Raw genomic sequence first — 19,240 nt, forward strand, 5'->3', positions numbered from 1 at the left:
ATGTGAAGAGAGCTCAACACTATATAACCATCAGCAAACATAGGAAGGGCTGAAGGTCATCAATAAAGCAACTGAAGATGGTTGGGACTAAGATACTATCCCAAGGAGCTCCTGCCGCAATGTCCTGGGACTGAAATAAATGGCCTCCAACAACCTTAGTCATCTTCCTTTGCACTCCACATGACTCCAGCCAGTGGAGTGGTTTATCCAATGCATCGACTTCAATTTTACTGTGGGTCTTTGATACCGCAATCAAATGCTGCCTGGGGGTGAACAACAGTCACTCTCACCTCTGGAATTCACATATTTTGTCCACGTTTTCACTGTATGGTAGTCACTCCTGCTAACATGGTCATGGACAAACATCTGCAACAGGCAGACTGAGGATGAGGTCAAGCAGGTCTTGCCCACATGTTGATTCACTCACCATCTGGGAGATACATCCTTCAGGTCTCAGCCAGCTCAGTCAGTAGTGATGCTACCAAGCTACGTTTGGTGATGGGAAGTGAAGTGTCCCACCGAGAACATTCTTCACGCTTTCCGCCTTCAACGCTTCTGCTAAGTAGCATTCATCAGCCAAGGGAGGGCAATCAGGAGATTTCCTTGCTCTTGTTTGATTCAATACCATGAGGCTTCATGGGGCCCAGATCAATGCTGAGGACCCTGAAGGCCATTCCCTTCTGACTGTATAGCCATCTCTGGTGCATCTGTCCTGCCAGATGGATGTTGATAAAAGAGAATCTGGAAGGTATGATTTTAAGTATGAGTATGTCAGACTGTTGCTTGACTTGTCCGTGCGACACCTCTCCCAACTTTGGCACAAGTTCTCATGTTAGCAGGACGACTTTGTATAGTCGACCAGGCTGACTGCACAATAGATGCCTTGGGTCTTTGCCAAATAATCCATCTGGTTTTATTCTTCTATTTCATCGTAGCAATTTGGTTAATCTTGCTATCTCAGATGGCAGCTAACCTCTATTACAGTTTGAAATCCAGCACAGAGATAGATAACTTTCACACAAAAGGAACATCAGCTGCAAAAATTAATCGACTTTTGGAAAAGATGGATTAAGTAGAGATTGTCACCAGAAATTGTAGGTTACATTGGCTTCAACTCCACTGAAATTTCAAGACCACAGTGAAAAAATTCTGCTGCAGTCATGGATATCAGTGAAGGACTAACAGTAAACGGTTTTTGCCTATCATTGAATTTTAATTTGGCTAATAAGTTACCTCCTACTGTATAACTTGTTATTCCGCGTGCGTCTGCATGTGCTTGACAAAGATTGGGATGCAGGCTTATCTTTTTAAATATGCGTCACGTTTTAAATTTAAAAAATACGTAAAAAGCTAACTGCCTATGTGCTAGGCAAAGATCCTTAACTTGAGGATTAAAATATTGCCTCTTGTTGCATATATTGCAAATATCAAGCTCATAGTCCACATTAATATTTGAGGAAGGCTCTGGGAAGATTAAAGTTTAACTGTAGAAAATAAGAAAAATGCAACTAAAGCAATTTGGAATCTATTTCACTCAAAAGGTTTGTGCATGTTGTGCAAGGGGTTAACAGCTAGAAAGGGTAGAGCCATAAAACAGCAGCTGGGTTCACTTAGTTGGAGGAGTAATGACTACACTGCTTGCAAAGAAATGCAGTCCAAAGAAATGTTTTGTTTTGGGAGTTTAAATTAATCTAAAAGCATTCAGTGACCCCTGAAAGGCTATGCCGTCATGGAGATGGGTGGAGCTTGACAAGGTTCACTGTTTTCAATGTATCTGTTTTTGCTAGGAGAAATTAACTATAGTTTGGACCTCATGTGGTATGCAGCTCACAGAAGCCTGGGAGCCATTTCGTGCAGTTAATGCTCAAGAGAAGTTGAGGAGCTGAAGATTGTTGCTTCCGTGCTGGAGTGTTAGGGCTCAGAAGCAGCCCTGGAAGCCCAGCTGGGAAACTGGAGTTCAGGGAAGCCCGGGGCAGTACCATCATAGTGAAGCTAGCACTCTGAACGAGTTGGAAGTATGCTGGTAACTAGAAGGGAGAGTGCAGCTTTGTGAATCCTGTGGAACGCAGTTTCAGGAGAAGAGGAGGTTGAACCATCGAGAGATGAGCAATTGTTGAGGCAGTCCGACTCAGAGTAGCTTTCGAGGGAATTTAGAGACTAGATATTTGGAACTGAAGAGTTGAAATCCCTCATGAGGGAGATAGTTTTAATGAGATTTTGTAACTCAAATAGTCACTGATGTCTGGGTGGGTTGCTAAGAAATCCGTGGTACCCACCTTGATCGCGTCTGCCTTTTAATGTAGAGTATGGTGTGTTCGATCAGTTTGCCAGCTAATTCATATTACTTCTGAATGTTAGAGTATAAGATAGATATTATAATGTTTACTTTTCTGACTTTGCACAGTAAAGTTCATTTTGTTAAAACAGGGTAATCTTGTGGCTCCTAGGATAACTGGAATTTCAAACTTTGTCTATTTTAAACAAACAGCTACGGGCCCCTAACTGGATCATTATACATACAAAACTTAATATCTACCACCTGAGAGAAATCTTGTACTAGAATGTCGCACTATGAGAGATTTTGTTTTGCATCATTGGATGAAATTATTTTACATTTTTCAATATGCATAGACAGACACTATCCATAGACTTTCTGAACTCCAAATCCCTATACATTGATGGGGTGCTGTCACTCATTATGCCATATACATTATTGAAAAATTACTTTTCTAGACAAATTAACTTTTCTCAATGGCCAACAATTGAAACAGACATTTTTAAAAAATCTATCGATGCTGGGGCCCTTCTCCATCACTGTGGCAAATAGTGGTGCTTTTTACAGTGATGCAGGCCAGGGTCTGATGCTCATGAATTTGCCAGCGTGCAGGTAAGAAGTTAGCTCAGTGTCTTCTATGCAAAAAAACATTTTTCAAGATGTGATTGGCATAGTCTAATACTAACCATGGCCCAGCTTTTAGGGTCAGCAATGAAGTGACAATGCACCTTTAAAAAGCTGTACAAAAGATCTAGTGAGATCACAATATTAATTTGTTTTTGGAATCCAGCAGTGATGCCATCAAGCAGGCTAAACCTTCAAATTGAAGAATTGTCCCAGATAGCAAACCAGAAGTAACGTGAAGGTTTTATCATTTGCTTTATATCACATATATATTATAGTTACTTCCTGTAAAAATAAAAAGACTGGAACATTCACGTAGATTAACGTAGTTGAAAGATCAAACTTTAAAATATTATTTTTGAAACCTATGGAATCATGGAATGGGGAAATTAGACATTCTACGAAACAAACTTTTCAGGGCTTCACAGATTGTCTCACGGTAACAAGACTTAGTATATCATTAAACAATCAAGCGGCATTCAATGAAGTGCAACATTTTCAAGGATTTTTACAGGGAGAATTAAAGTGTAAAAAGTGGAAGAACAAAGTAATCCAGTGATTTCTAAATTGATCTTCAGCCGCAAGCATGGCGAAGAACAGGGAATCACTGATAGCGACTTCACAATTTCCATGCTTAACAGGGCCAGTGTAGATACCTGAAGCTGCTGTCAGTTTCACAAGTAATAACAGCGAACAGAGTTTCACCGTCATTATAACTGCAAAATTTGGGCTATTATTTTTACCAGTTATTTATAGGCCTGGATGCTTTTCCTCAAAAACTACAGCAGCATAATATAAATGTGCAACAGAAGACCCTTTCTACAAGTCACATGCTTGCAAACCTAAATGAACAATGCTTTTCTATGTCCATGCATGCCAACTTTGCTAAACAAAATGCCACGAGCAAATGTCAGCCTCAGTAAAGAGATTATGAATTCAAAAGGACAGTGTTGACAATACTGAAGAGGAATGGTTAGGTTTCAAATTTCAGCCAATTGGACTGCTGTAAGTCATAAGTGCTTAGTTAAAATGAGCCCATCACTCAAGCCTATTATTATAAAATCGTAGAACCATAGTATGACTATTAACCTAAATCCATCAATAAACCTACATTGAATCTAATGATAACACAATTCTGGATGGTTTAAGCAGAGTGAACACCTCTTGAGTATCATACATCACAATTTACTGTATGTAAACAGTACTTAAAAATTTAGGATATCAGAAGCCTCCTGTTAAACCCAACTTCAGTTAACTTCTAAAATATGTTTGTAACTAAAGCATGACTTCACTATCAAGGACTCAGTTGGCTGTGGTAAGAACACTATTTAGGATACCAGGAAATTTTATTAAGGATTCCATCCCAATACAAGACGACATTTACGTGGATCAATGGAATATGCAGATTAGGGCCTGGATTTAGCCTATTATCAGAAAGACAGTGCTCTGACAATACAAAGTTCCATCTACTGGAATGTCAGCCCAATCATGTGCACTTTGAATATAATTTTTAAGCTACAACTTGTTCACTCAGAAGAGCGCTATAAACTATGCTGGACAGACATGAAAAGGAGGATGTTATTTACATAAAAGATCTCTTCCATATATCCTATGCTATTAATTAGACCAGAATGAACCAAACTTACAAGGGGAATGAGATACAATAGTTTCCAAAACAGATCAAAAAGAACACAAAATATGAGGACCAATTTTTCTCAATAATTATGAAAATCCCTTTGTGTTACTGAGTTGGTTAGGAAGAAAAACCATCAATCTTCTGTTTTGTTGAAAATAATGTCTCACATTCACCAACAGTCTTTTCCCCATCATGTACTTCTCTTTCACAATGTCAATGTCAAACAAAGAACTTTACATTACAGGGAGCCAATCAGCCCATAGCATCCGCGGTGGCTCTCAGCCATCCACATATTACGCTGTATACTCAAAATCCTTTAAATGTCTATTTCTTCAAATATTTATCTACCTCCCTTTTAAAATCCATTATGTATTCTGGTTCCATCACAGTTTTGGATAGAGTGCTCCCATGTTCTAATAGCCCTCTTATGTAACAACATTTTCCTACCTGCACCCTTCCTTCTTTTGACAATGATTTTAAATTTATTCCCTCTAGTTACAGGCTAACTAATTATGGGAAGTAGTTATCCTTGATTTACCTCAAAACCTGAACTTTGAACATTTGAATCAGATCTCAATCTTAATAGGGCTCCAGTTTTGTAACTGAAGCCTCACTGCTTTAGTATCATAGTGAATCTGAACCCTTGACATGACCCTAAAAATAAACGACCCAAAACTGGACACATTATTCTAATTATGGCCTAACGGATGATCCCTATAGGCATGGCATTACCTCTTTGCTTTTGTACACCACCCACTTATAAAACCTAAGATTTCATGTACTTTTTTCTTAAAGCTAGCTTTATCAAATTAGCCTTTCGCTCAAAAAAATGTCTGAAACCCATCTTCCTCACTAAATCTCTGCTTTTACCCCTTTTAAAAGGTTTGACCACCTCTTGCATATTCCTATCTTACCATTCTTCCTTACAAAATCTATCACCTCTCAGTTATTCGCATTAAATTTCACCTTTGTCCGATGTACAACTTGTCCACGCACGCGCCAAAATTGACTGAAGGGCACTACTGCTTATATACCTCCTCTGAAAAAACATCTATTAACCATCACTCCTTTCTGGCCTGTAAGCAACTCCTTACAGTCACATGTCCTTTAATACCAGGAACCTTATTTTGTTAACAAACCTCCTATACAGTACAAAACCAAATGCCTTTTGAAAATCAACTTCAGGATAGCTGGTGCATTTCTGAATTTGGGACTGAAATACATTACAGGGACAGAGTCAAGATGTGCTGTTTTTGCACCTAATCAACTTCACCCAAGTTGGGAGGTGATTAAAACATTGAGGTCCTGAAGTAGGTAAGTCTTCCATTCCCAACTCCAACATACCTCAAATTAATAAACATTTAAAAAATAAAACACTTTAGCCTCCTGTGTTCCAAAAATGAGAGCTTTCCTGTGCTTAGTTTTGAAAATGGTGGAATTTTCCCAATTAGACTTAAGTTAGAAACCCAGTGACATAGAACTATTTCAACATAGTCGCCAACCCATACTTGACAATTACATTAGCCAAGGAAGGCTGGCACATGCAAATTTCAGGAAAAAAACTTGTCTGTATATAAATACTGGTGTCTAGGCAATAATTAAATAAATATGCAGTATTATCTGCAGTCACTGATGCCAGAAATCAAATACAGCAGTCACATGCCTGTGAAGAAAACATCTCATTTTTGAGCTAACTGATCCAAGTCACATCCATACTTGACACCGCTAAATACATAGAAATACATTGCAAACAATTAAAAAGTGGACAACTGTGGAAGAATAAACTCAAGGTAGAAAAGCAAAAGTGAACAGAAAGGTAGCAAAATTAAAGCCACAGAACACAAATGATTTCTATGTTAGGCAACAGCAAAAAAAAAATCTGGAGTGTGTAAAAAAAAAGGTGGTTAAACAAAGAGTATCAACAAAGGACAGAAACTGAAGGCACTGGAGAGACATTAAGGTTAGAAATTACTGCTTTCACTATCAGTCAACTAGCAATGTACTCAGGACATTCCTCAGTCTGCTTTTCTAATGCAAACATTAACCTATACAAAACTAAAGAGATAATGCCCTCAGTAAACTAGGAAACTAGACAAATGTCATAGAAACATGTTAAATGTTAATTGTCGGTGTGTTAATATCAAGTAATTATGAAAATCAAAAATGTCAAACTGAGTTACTTAATACGCCATTACTAAAAGTCAGACAATTAATAGAATTATCATAAATTACACATGGAATAATAAACAGAGCGTAAGTCACAAACTTATAACATAGAATTGGTCATCAAGATACCAAGCTGAGAGCAATTTTAATGGAACTGAATTGCACCTGCACTTTGAGATATACCTTAACATCTAAATAGATTTTTTAGAAAGTGCAATTTCAAAAACCTAACCCACTTGGGCAGTCTGGGTTTTTGCAGTCTAACTGGGAGAGTTGAGTATGTGGAATTGTTGCCCAGATTCAGCATTTTATAGATTGAGCATTTGATATAATCAATATTGTATTGCATTCTAAACATTAAATTATTGTCTTACCAAAGCAGCGACGTATACTTTGTAGACTGGGTCAGCACAGACCATAGAGAGTACACTGCAACATGACTCCACCACCACGTCTCCTGAGATATCAGTCTGAGATGACCCATTGGCTCCTGTCATACTACTAGATCCAGTGTCGCTTCCATTGCTACAGGTTCCTCCAGTACGGATTTCGCCATTTGCCAAAAGCAAGGCACCACTAACATCATGTGAAAGTCGCCTTAATGCCATCTCTCGTACATTCCAGTTCCGAGAAAAGAGACAACTAACCAATTCCATTCCAAATACCTAAATAAGAAAGTGGACAGCGTCACAGCAACAGACTAAGCATTCAATTCTAAATCACTTCCTAAAATTTAACTAAATATATTTTAATACAGAATTCGTTGAAAAATAATGTCAGTTTGGAAAGTACATCACTGTTGGTTTTACCATGTAATCATGCCACCACTTTGAAGAATTTCAGTAATAGGATACCACTGTGTAAAGTTTTGAAACATTTACAATAACAATTAAAGTTTATTTTCATTTGAAGTTTCCTAAGAATTCCTAAGCTGCAACGCCTGTTCTTGTGCAAAAATATAATTTATACTTATAAATTCCCCTCACCTGAATCCAGGGTTCTGCCAACTCTTTGTAAGCTTGTGGGATTTGTTGAACTCCATAATGACGCAGGTTAAAGTCACTGTCCTGCTGCCGTCTCTGTGGATCGACCTCTAGTGGCTGAGTCTGGATTTGTACTGAGCTTTGAGAATCATGACTTTTAAGGCAAAAGTATAAAATGGCATTGTGAAATTCAATGAAGAAAACACTGAATGAATCTATTAATCATCAGATTCCTATGAGATTATTATTTGAAGGAATGGCTGCTAAGCACACAAGCTTTGATTTTATAGTTAATCATCTTGCTGAAATCAAGGAAACTAAGTCTGCCTAGATTTGGCAGAAATCACAGGTTTGCAAAAAATCTTTAATTCAAGTTTGCTAATGCCACAGTGAACATATTGTGAGGAGGTACATGCACATATAGAGACATGTTAACTGTTGAGCCAGGTAATTAATTTAGAACTATAAGAATGGTTTATGTCATCTGATAGATTAGTTAAAATCATGGCTCCAGATTTTGTACAGTGAATGCCAAGCATTTCAATGTACCTACATCTGTGTAAAATCCTGTGAGGAATGCAGTTGGGCTTGATCAATATCAAATATTCAAATTTACAAAATCTAAAATGTAGAGAGGGAATTGAAGGCTTAAAGTTCAAAATGCAACATAATGAACAGTAATTTAAAGTTTTTCATTTCATAAAGCAGTTTTCTTACCTGTGCAGCTCTCGGGACTTCCATTTGGCTCTACAAAGAGGACAGATGAGAGTCTCATGGTTCCGTCTGCATTCCTCAGCCCCTGGAATAAAGTCCAACATAAACATTACTGAATATAACTGAAACATCAAGCTTCACTTCAAGTTGAAACAAACTTATTTTATTTTGCTTTCAATTTCTGGACCACCACCACCTCAACTTTCAAGACTTGATGCACTCTAGGTGATGGCGCCTGATGCAATCAAGATTGTAGAGTATATTGCACAGCACATGAAATTCATAGACCTATGCTTTAGGTAATACCTGTGAAAGCAATCCAGGCACTTGGAGGTTTTGTTCCAGGTACTTAGATTGACAAGCCTGGTCTTTACCAATCCAGCTGCTATTAGGGAAATGGCTAACTTCATCATGAGTCATACTTGAGATAAGCACAGACCTCACACTAAAAGAAATACCAGTTAAGAAGCTTCTTGCATCATTCTCAGTTCAGGATTTCAAATTTTAGCTGAAGACAATTCTCAATAGTTAGTCAAGAAATATTCTGCAAAATGCAATGATCTTCTAGATCAGTTAAAATTCTCAGGACAGGTGCCAGGTCAAAGGCCAAAGAAGGATGACTAGAAACAAGCAACCAATAACAAAAGTAAAGGAAGTAACCAAATTTATTTCAAATGCATGGACATCCACATTTATCCTACAGAATGAAAAACTGAGCATATCAAGTAAAATAAAAAGTTTCAGATACCTTGCCATCCATTGCTCCCCAGATAATAGTCCCAGCTCAAAGAAATGACTGTGTATGTCGAGTATTTATTAGTAAACCAAAATAGTTCAGCATTGGACAAAAAGAACTTGAAACATCTCATCCCAATTAAAAATCAACATAAAATAAAAAAGTGAAAATCCCTACAAACTTACAGATTGACATGCAGTGATGGTGAAGTTTATTCCGGCAGCCTTCTTCACACACAGTCAAGCTTTCCTCATCAAGCATATCCAGTAGACAAATAGGACACATTTGTTCTTCTTCATCTTTCAAACTAGAAAAACAAAAAAATTCTGTTTTTAACTTCAGGCAGTTCAAAAATGCCAAAATTTTTTTCAATGTGGTTCATTTAGATGCATAGCACAGAATCTCAAGGGACAACTATAAAAGGTTTAAAAACAATGTTCTCATTAATATGCATAGTTCTCAATCTGCAGACATTAAGATCTTTGAGTTCCATTTTAGGAGTTACTCAATAATGAAGCAATCAAGAAAAAACCCTTACAGATACCCAAGCCCACAAAATTCAAACATGTAAATAAGTTAGAAAGGAGTTGGTTTAGCTTCAAGAACTATACTACCAGGACTTGCTGGCTGAATGTAGCCCATATGAACAAACAACAAGGAGCGGGTGTAGGCCATTTGGCCCCTTGAGCCTGCTCTGCCATTTAAGATGATCATGGCTGATCTGATAGTAACCTCAAATCTGCACCCCGCCTACTCCCAATAATCTATCAACCCCTTGCTTAACAAGAGTCTATTCACCTCTGCCTTAAAAATATTCAAAGGTTCTGCTTCCATCACCTTTTCAGAATGAGTTCCAAAGACTCATGACCCTCAGAAAAAATTGCACCTCATCTCCGCCTTCTCCACGTAACCTTTGATCCCCTTACCAATCAAGAATCTATCTCTCTCGATCTTAAATACACTCAATGACCTGGCCTCCACAGCCTTCGGTGGCAATGAATTCCAAAGATTCACCACTCTCTGGCTAAAGAAGTTTCTCCTCATCTCTGTTCTAAAAGGTCTTCCCTTTACTCTGAGGCTGTGCCCTTGGGTCCTAGTCTCTCCTGCTAACGGAAACATCTTCCCCACGTCCACCCAACCAGGCCTTTCAATATTCTGTAAGTTTCAATCAGATCCCCCCTCATCCTTCTAAACTCCATTGGGTATAGACCCAGAGTATTAACTTACAAGAAATGTCTTTGTTTTGAGTCATTACTGCAAGTTGTACAAATTGGTCCCCTTACCCAAGGAAGTATCTATTTTCCTTAGAGGAAGTGCAATAAAGGTTTATTAGGTTGATTCCTGGGATGAGGGGATTGACCTACGAGGAGAGGGAGAGCAGAATGGATCTAGATTCTTTGGGGTTTTGAAGAATGAGGGGTGACCTTATTGACAATTTTTTCAGTTCAAGAGAGCAGATGCAGAGAGGCTGTCTCCTTTGGCTGGGAACTCTAGAACTGAGGTCATGATCTCAGGACAAGTGAGTCAGCTATTTTGGACTGAGATGAGGAGAAATTTCTTCACTGAAGGGTTTACATTTTGGAATCCTCAACTTGACAGGGTCATTGATGATGTTCAGTCTTGAATAGAGATAGATAAGACTTTTGGGCATAAGGGAGTTGATGGAAATGGGGATAGGGCTGGAGTTGAGTTGAGGTAGATGATCAGCCACGGTCTTAGTGAATGATGGAGCAGGCTCGAGACCCCTATTGCCTACTCTGGCTCAAGACAGAATCATCTTCCACAGGAACTAATGCATGTTACAGTTCTTTAATCTTGCTTCTAAATAAAATTATCAGAGTTGAGCTGAAGTGTAGGGAGAGCGAGAAAGTAAGAGGAATAAAAGTATATCTCAGTTACCACAAAAATGTTTGACTTCTGTACTTTGCTATGATTTAAGACTTCTGACAGTTTTTTTTAACCATAGCTCAACTTTTTGACTAATCTATGTTTCTCCCAAAAATTTACCATAACAAAATTATAGCTACATTAAGAACACAGGAATGTAAAGAACCAGGAGAGTGCATCAATCTGACCAGTCACAAATACTAATATCTCAGTCGTCCAACTCACTACCTTGTCATTCTCACACTAAGTGCTATTCGCCAATCACTATCTCACCCTCCCAACCTATCTAGATCCCTTTATATTTAGTACACCGGTTTCCAAATTGCAATTGCCCCACCCCTAAATTTGGCAGCATTCCAGCTTAGTTTTGTTCCATCTCAGCTTCAAATCATTTATCTGCAGTGTAAAAACATCAATGGCAATGATTTATCTCACCCTGCTGGTGAACTTATAGATACAGATACATACATAACTGCTCTGCCTTCTCTATTAATCAATTTTCTATTTTATACCTGCTTAACTTTGGACTAATCACTTTAATGACACACAGGCGAAAGCTTTGCTGAAATTCATCACAGCTACAGAACTTCCAGTCAACAAAGTCAGTTATTTCCTTGAGAAATTGCATTTTACATTAGGCAAAACAAGCCTTCCATAAATTCAAACAGATTCCCCCTCAACATATTTTAATCTAAATATTTCTCTCTCTTCCTTATCTGGGGTCTACAGCAGACATGCGTAGCAATTTCCTTTCTCTCATGCCTCATCCCCATTCATAAACTTTCCACCCAGGTCATTGGTCCATCCCTGTTATAATCAGATTCTCTTCCACATAAAAAGCCCATGCACCCTCCCTTTCTTCCTTCTACATTCATCCAATCTACATATTACATATAAACATATGAATTAGGAGCAGGAGTAGGCCATTTGGCCCATTGAGCCTGCTCCGCCATTCAGTAAGATCATGGCTGATCTGATTGAGGCCTCACTTTTTCCCCATCAGATTGCCTCTTAAATCTTCTCCATTCTTGTTCGAAGGCAAAGAGACTGCAGAGGCACAGCATGCAAACAAGGATTCGATTTTATGGGCTACATTTTTCATTTTTTTCTCCTTGGATGGTGGGGCATATTTGAGTCGCGATTTTTCAAAAAAAAGCTTGTTTCAGGGATTGTGGATTTCTGATTTTATTTGAGAGAATTGGTTAATGCCTTACTTAATGGCAGGATTAGGTCCTCTGGAGTCCTGTTCCTGTTTATGCAATCCAACATCTGACAAAAACTGCCTATTGTATCTCCCAGATTCCTTCAGTATCTCCCATTAATTAGGTGATACCTGCCAGTTTCCAATACCCCCACCACCTGTAAAGTCCTAGTACTTTTTCCAAATAGCCCAAATTCTTCTGAAGCTTGTCCCAATTTTCCACTGTATTAACTATTCTTGTCATTTTTGGTGCATCACAAAATTAAAAATGAACCTTCTACCACATCACTTTTGGGTTCATTGAAGGATACTGGTATCAATGCAAAGTCACATGCATAACTCCATTTCCCACTAACTAGACCCCTCCATTTCTTATTGCTCAGCCCCAATTCAACTCACTACAATGCCATGTCCTTTAATTTTCACGTATTGTTTCAGGTGTCTTATCAAAAATCTTACTAAAACCCTAGTACATTATACATTTCACCATTACTTAAATAATTTTTCCTTCATAAGATTCTACTGAATTCTTCTGGCATGAGTTCCCTTTTATGATTCAGTGCTGTCTTTGACTAATTAGTTTATATCTCTGAATGATTCATTAATGTTGTCCTGGACAACTGCCTCCAGAATTTTGTGGGTTCCAGTCCCACTCTACGAACTTGAGCACAAAACGTAGGCTAACATTTCAGTGAAGTGCTGCAGAGCTGCTGTTTTTCAGATGAGATGAGAAACAGAAGTGCACTTGCCCTCTCGAGTGGCCATAAAAGATACCATGACATTAAAAGAGGATCTTTGTGTCCTGGCCAAAATTCATCCCTCAATTATAAATCAAGAAAAAAAAAGTTTATATGGCCAACATCACTTTGTAGTTTGTAGGAGATTGTGTACAAATTGGTTGCCATGTTTCCTACGCTATGACAACAATTGCACATTACAGAAGTAATTTATTGACTAAACTGCTTTGGAACATCCTGAGATTGTGAAAGATGCTATTAAAGCATTTTCTTTCTTTCTGAAAAGACAAAATTGCTTCTAGTTCCCTGGAACTCCACCAATGCACAGAGATCTCTTTTTAAGAAAGTTTAATCATTACAGAATACTTACCTATGTTCTGCACTGGATGTTGAGGTACTGGATGAAGTTGATGTGTGCGAGTTAGACATACGGGAAACAAATTTTTGGATGGTGTTGCGTGATGGAGCTTTGATACGTGAACTGCGTCTGCTGTGATATTTCTGAAATAGACTCTCCACCTTTTGAGGAGATGATCACAAAAGTTAATTCCCAATTTCCAAAAGCATACAATCCATCAACTGCTGCATTTACACCGATAACTCTACTTTCTAACAGAACTTCTGAAAAAGCTTCCCCCATCAAGTGCAGTGGTTGCACCCACACGGGCCCTTCACCAGATCCAGCCCATTTCCTTCTGTTCTCGCCCCTCCCCCTCCACTCAACAGAATCCTTTGCCAACATCTTCCATCCTACAAACTTCTATTCACCATAGGTTCGTGTTGATTTGGTGGAAGGTGCCATCAGCAAAGATATCTTCTCCTCCAAAATACCCTCTCCACTTTTGTATCATTCCCATCTTCCTACCCAACTCTAATGCGTTCCTCTTCAGGTCTAAAGACTATTTCTATTTTGTATTTAGATGCATTTTCTGCCTATGGTGCAACCACCTCTAGAAAGGTGAAGCAGAATGCAAGTTAGGTGACAGCTTTGCTGAACACCTCTGGTCACCACAAAAAGCAGGCCAAATCCAACCAGGCCAATTACCGCACTGTAAATCTATTCCCAATCATTAGCAAAGTGGTGGAAGGGGTTGTCAACAGTGCTATCAAGCAGCACTTATGCAGCAATAACCTGCTCAGTTTGGGTTCCGCCAGGGTCACTCAGTATAATTTCATTACAGCTTTGGTCCAAACGTGGACAAATGTGCTGAACTCAAGAGGAAGTGAGACTGATGGCTCTTGACGTCAATGCAGTATTTGATCACATGTGCACCAAGGAGCCCTAGGAAAACTGAGGTCAATGGGAATCCAGAGGAAAACTCTCCACTAGTTGGAGTCATACTTAGCACAAAGGAAAATGGCTGTGGTTGTTGGAGGTCAATCATCTCAATCCTAGGACATCGCTGCAGGACTTCCCCAGGGTAGTGCCCTAGGCCCAACCATCTTCAGCTGCTTCAATGACCTTTCCTCCATTATAATGGTCAAAAGTGGGGATGTTCACACAATATACCATTCATGGCTCCTCAGATACTGAAGCAGTTAATGTCTAAATGCAGCAAGTCCTGGACAACATTCAGGCTTGGGCTCATAAGCGTTAAGTAGCATTCACGCCGCACAAGTGCCTGGCAATGACCATCTCCAATAAAAGTGAATCTAACCCCACCCCCCACGGCAAATCAATATCCTGGGAGTTGACATTGACCAGAAACTGAACTGGAACAGGCATATAAATAGTGTAGCTACAAGTGCAGGTCAGATGCTGGAAATTGTGCAGTAGCTAACTCACGTGACTCCCCAAAGCCTGTCCACCATATATAAGGCATTAGTCAGGTATGTGTTGTAATACTCTCCACTTGCCTGGATGAGTACAGCTCCATCAACACTCAAGAAGCCTTGACACCAACCAGGGGAAAGCAGCCTAATTGATTGGCACTCCATTCAACACCTTCAACATTTAATCCTTCCACCAGTGATGCACTGTAGCAGCAGTGCACATCGCCTACAAGATGCACTACAGCAACTCACCAAAACTTCAAAAGCACCTTCCAACCCCATGACCTCTACCACCTAAAAGATCAAGGGCAGCAGATGCATGGGAACACCACATCCAGCAAGCTCCCCTCCCAAGTCACACAGCATTCTGACTTGAACTATACTGCTGTTCCTTCACTGTCGCTGGGTCAAAATCCTGGAACTTCCTTCTGGCATTGTGAGTGTACCTACACCACATGGGCTGCAGTGGCTCAAGGAGGAAACTCACCACCACCTTCGAGGGCAATAAATACTGGCTTAGCCAGTAAAGCCCACATCCTGTATATGAATACATTAAAAAATCTCCTAGTGGATTGCCTCCATTACAATTCTAACCTCACTCTTTTCCCTCTCTATATTGTTCCAAAGAGCCCCAGGAAGTTCTGTATTTTCTGTTGCACACTCTATGGGTAGAGCACCGACTTAGCAACTTCAGCCCTCAACTATATCCCTTTCCTTTACAGTAGGGAATGCTGGTGTTGTGTCCTTCAGTGACTCAAAGAGGAGGCAGATTAAGATTTCAGGTGCAGATTAGTCATCAGAACATAGTTATTAGGGGAGCCTGGGTCAATAGTTTTGGGTTGCTTTCATCTTGTATGTCGCTAGTGCTTTCTGTTTTCATTTCAGACCTCCTGCACTTGCAGTCATTCCCTTACCAACATCCCCAAATTATCACCTGTGTGGAACTTTTGATGTCTTTCCACTACTTTAACTATTTGTACATTTTTACATCTTTCCATCAGCATTCTTTTAAGACAGTTTTATTAAGCAGTTAATTAAACTTGGTAATTCTGTTTTTGTTTATTAAGCAGTTTACAGGTTATTCAGCACATTAACTTTGTCTGACTGGATGTCTGTTGTTTTCATCCCCTTTGCTTTCTTTTGTCTAACCTCATTAAAATTCTTCATCATCTTCAGTTTTGATGGAAGATATACATCTGAAATGTTAACTTGTCTGGTACATGCAGACTGTGCTAGTAAACATTCAGCAAATTATCCATATAACCTGCTGGTCTTTTCCATTTTTTGAACACAGATTTAGCATTGCCATTCATCAGTTCTTTTGTATTATTCTTGATGATAAAGAAGTTTGAAAAAACTAATTTAGCCCCTAATCTCTTCATCATTATATTACAGAATGCTGAGAGGGATTAAAACATGAGGAGCTGGTAAATAATCAAGTTCAATCCCCAGTAATTTAACAATGTGTTGCTCTTCCATACCTTGCTGTGCTATTTCTGTAACCTTTCAACTTTCTTTGCTTAGAGGTAAAATACTTACTTCTACCATCGTTATACTCTCTACCATAGATTTGCACTCTACCATAAAGCTGTTTCTTTGACCATTATGTCTTCTCGCTAATTAACTCAAACATATATTGTTGAATAGTTTATGTAGTTACGCATGTAGATGCTTTCCACAAGTGACTTTGGCAAGGATACTTTTCTTAATATTATGTCAAATATTTATAATGGCCCAAATCTTCCAGTCTCTGGATCATTGGCAACTGGACAGATGACAGGAGATGCCAGGCCTGTGGAGGTCCAGACACAGGGACCTACATGGGAATTGCCTGGGAAATTTAAACTTCCGCTGGATAATACCCGTGTGTGGAAGTCACTGACTCCTGAGCTAGAGTTGAAGACTGGGACCGATGCATGGTACTTAACTGGATAGTTACCCAGGAAACGTTAAGACACAGTTTAAAACCTAGTCTAACACCTGTGTAACTCCATAACCCATCTACCCTCCCTGCATGCATTAAGATTCATTAAAAGACTGGAACTTTAAATACCAGAACAAAGCAGCTAGTACCATAAAAAGATGTGTCATCTTTTCCCCTGACTAATCCGCTCTGACAATAGTTCCCAGGGGATACTGTGCATTTCTTTGACAGCTTGGATCGGAAGATCCCAGAAGAAAAAGGTACAGCAGCATTGGGTCAGGAGAAGCTTTGCGCGCAGCACTGCCACTGCTCGGAAAATTCAGGCCATTATTCTTGTGAGTCTTTGGAATTCCTTGCCCCAGAGGGTAGATGGAGTGCATGCTCTATCATAAACATATGTAAAGCTAGAATAGAGATTTTTGGTGTTTCAAGGAATCAAGGGGTATAAAGAGTGGGTAGGAAGGTAGGGTTGCAGCAGGTTAAGACACGATTGTATTGACTGGTGGAGCCGGCTCAAGAGGCCGCATGCAAATAGGAGCAGTAGTAGACCAATGTTATTAACTTTGCAAACAGAAAAGTGACAAGTAACAATGCAAAAATATACACTGCCATCTTTCTGCTGAGATGTTAAACCAAAGCCCAACTACCCTACCCTCTCAGGTGAATGCAAAAGATCCCAGGGCACTTTGTTTTCCCTGTGCCTTAGCTAACATTTATCCCTCAACCATCATTACTAAAAACAGGTTATCCAATCATTTATTTCATTGCTATTTCAGGACCTTATAGCTATTGTGTTTCCTACATAGGTGACTGCCCTTCATAAGTACTTCATTGAATGTAAATTGCTTTAGGATGTAGAAGGTACTATATAAATGCAAGTTATTTCCTTTCCTTTAAGCACATCTTAAAAGGTTACAAATTCAGAACAATTCCTCAAAAAGTTAGGAATCAGTTTTCTTGTTCTGCTTACCTCAAAGTTTTTTAATGTCTTTCGCCACAGCAATGAATCAGAGGGCTCTAACTGAAAGACTCGTAGCATAACAAACAGGACATGAATGCAGAATGTTCCACGCCCACAACTGCAGGTCTATAAAAGATTAAATCATTATAATCTTGTATAATAAATCAAAGCTGCCTAATAGCGGAACAATTTTTTCAGTATCTAGGTTTTCAATATATTTGAAAACAATAGGGAAGGCTACCATAGACGGTGTTAGTATCACCCTATGTTAACAATTTTACAAATGTCATATGTTTGTTGGGGGGGGGGGGGGGCAGGCTTCAAATTTTTAGTGGCACTTCAGTCCTACACTCAGTTTGTGAGGGGTAGGCAAGTTGGAAGACAGAGTCTATTCCCGGACCTGGTTATGGTGGATATTCAGATGGACATGGGAAGAGGGGAAGGACACTGGCTGCCTCACTCTCCTTTGTGGTTTTGTCATTTAGGGTTGATACTGGAAAGGAAGCATGCTGATACACAGGCATTCCATGACTGGTGTGCATTGCAGGAAAAAGAGCATCTAATAAACACACGAGGTAACATTATGATTTAGTTTTATAAGTTTCATTCTTGGTCAGATTGAAATTGGGACTGTGTATTTCAATTCTTTCATTAGTTAGCTCTCCTCAAAACAAGGGCATCTGCACATTTAGTTCAATTATAAAAAGCAACTAAAACTCTTCCTGATTTACAAACTCCACATTTAAACAACAAGGTGATAATCTCAGAGAAGGTTAAATGTCAAAAAGGACAATCATGTTTTCAGCTCCTTCTCAGCTGTTGCATTAATATACATTACAGAATTAGAATCCTCCAGATTTTGGCAATGCACTAAAATCAAGAAATCAATGCAAGAGCCAGAGGCATTTTACACAATTTGAAAAACTGAAGTTTTGCATAGATCAGGGGTTCTCAACTAAGGTCCGAAAGGAGGTTAAGCAGCATGCTAAAAATAACCAGAGATCATGCAGGGCTTGGTACATCTGTTCCTCTAATGAATTTTTAAACTGCACTTTAGCATCCAACTATTCAATTCAGTTAACCAGTAACTGAGCCTCACTGCTCAGAGACACAAGGTGGCTCACAGCTGCAATAGGTCACTGCATGCCACACCCAATCCTCAGGCTGGTGCCAACACCAGCAACAAGTTTCACATTAAGTAAAACAAAAATATACATTTAACCCTACAACTAATATTTATACAGAAAAAAATACTTGTGCTACTGGGATTCTGTGGAAATTTTATAACATGGAAGGGAACCTTCAGAAGCAAAAAAGGTTGACAGCCTCTGGCATAGATGATGCAATTTTTAATGAATATTATATGGATTTCAGGAGTGTGCGAAAAAGAAACGGGATTGTAGCAGATAGCACTGTGCAAATATTGTTTCCCTATTTAGCAGTAACACAACAGTATATGATAGATGCAAAAGTTGTAATAGTTTCTGGATATATATTTTGCCTGCTTTGAATGTACAGAGGGCTTGACGCAGACATCACTGGATTTCTGTGCTCCATTTTAACCTAAAGCACGTCAGGGAACATGACAGTATGCAAGCAAATGAATTCTCACCATCCACAAGC

General features: G+C 39.1%; 1 protein-coding gene across 1 annotated transcript in view; it reads right to left on the minus strand.

Annotated features, from left to right (window-relative positions):
* map3k1 (mitogen-activated protein kinase kinase kinase 1, E3 ubiquitin protein ligase) overlaps nt 1–19,240 on the minus strand; it is a 126,006-nt gene that overhangs the window by 32,772 nt on the left and 73,994 nt on the right. Inside the window, exons 5-10 of the mRNA XM_041184588.1 lie at nt 17,627–17,743; nt 13,330–13,478; nt 9,320–9,441; nt 8,402–8,483; nt 7,688–7,838; nt 7,076–7,366 (exon numbers count right to left, since the gene is read on the minus strand). Coding sequence (XP_041040522.1) covers nt 7,076–7,366; nt 7,688–7,838; nt 8,402–8,483; nt 9,320–9,441; nt 13,330–13,478; nt 17,627–17,743 — 912 coding nt within the window. The remainder of the gene's footprint in view (nt 1–7,075; nt 7,367–7,687; nt 7,839–8,401; nt 8,484–9,319; nt 9,442–13,329; nt 13,479–17,626; nt 17,744–19,240) is intronic.

The sequence above is a fragment of the Carcharodon carcharias genome, chromosome 1, assembly GCF_017639515.1.
Source record: "Carcharodon carcharias isolate sCarCar2 chromosome 1, sCarCar2.pri, whole genome shotgun sequence".
In the NCBI taxonomy this organism is placed as follows: Eukaryota; Metazoa; Chordata; class Chondrichthyes; order Lamniformes; family Lamnidae; genus Carcharodon; species Carcharodon carcharias.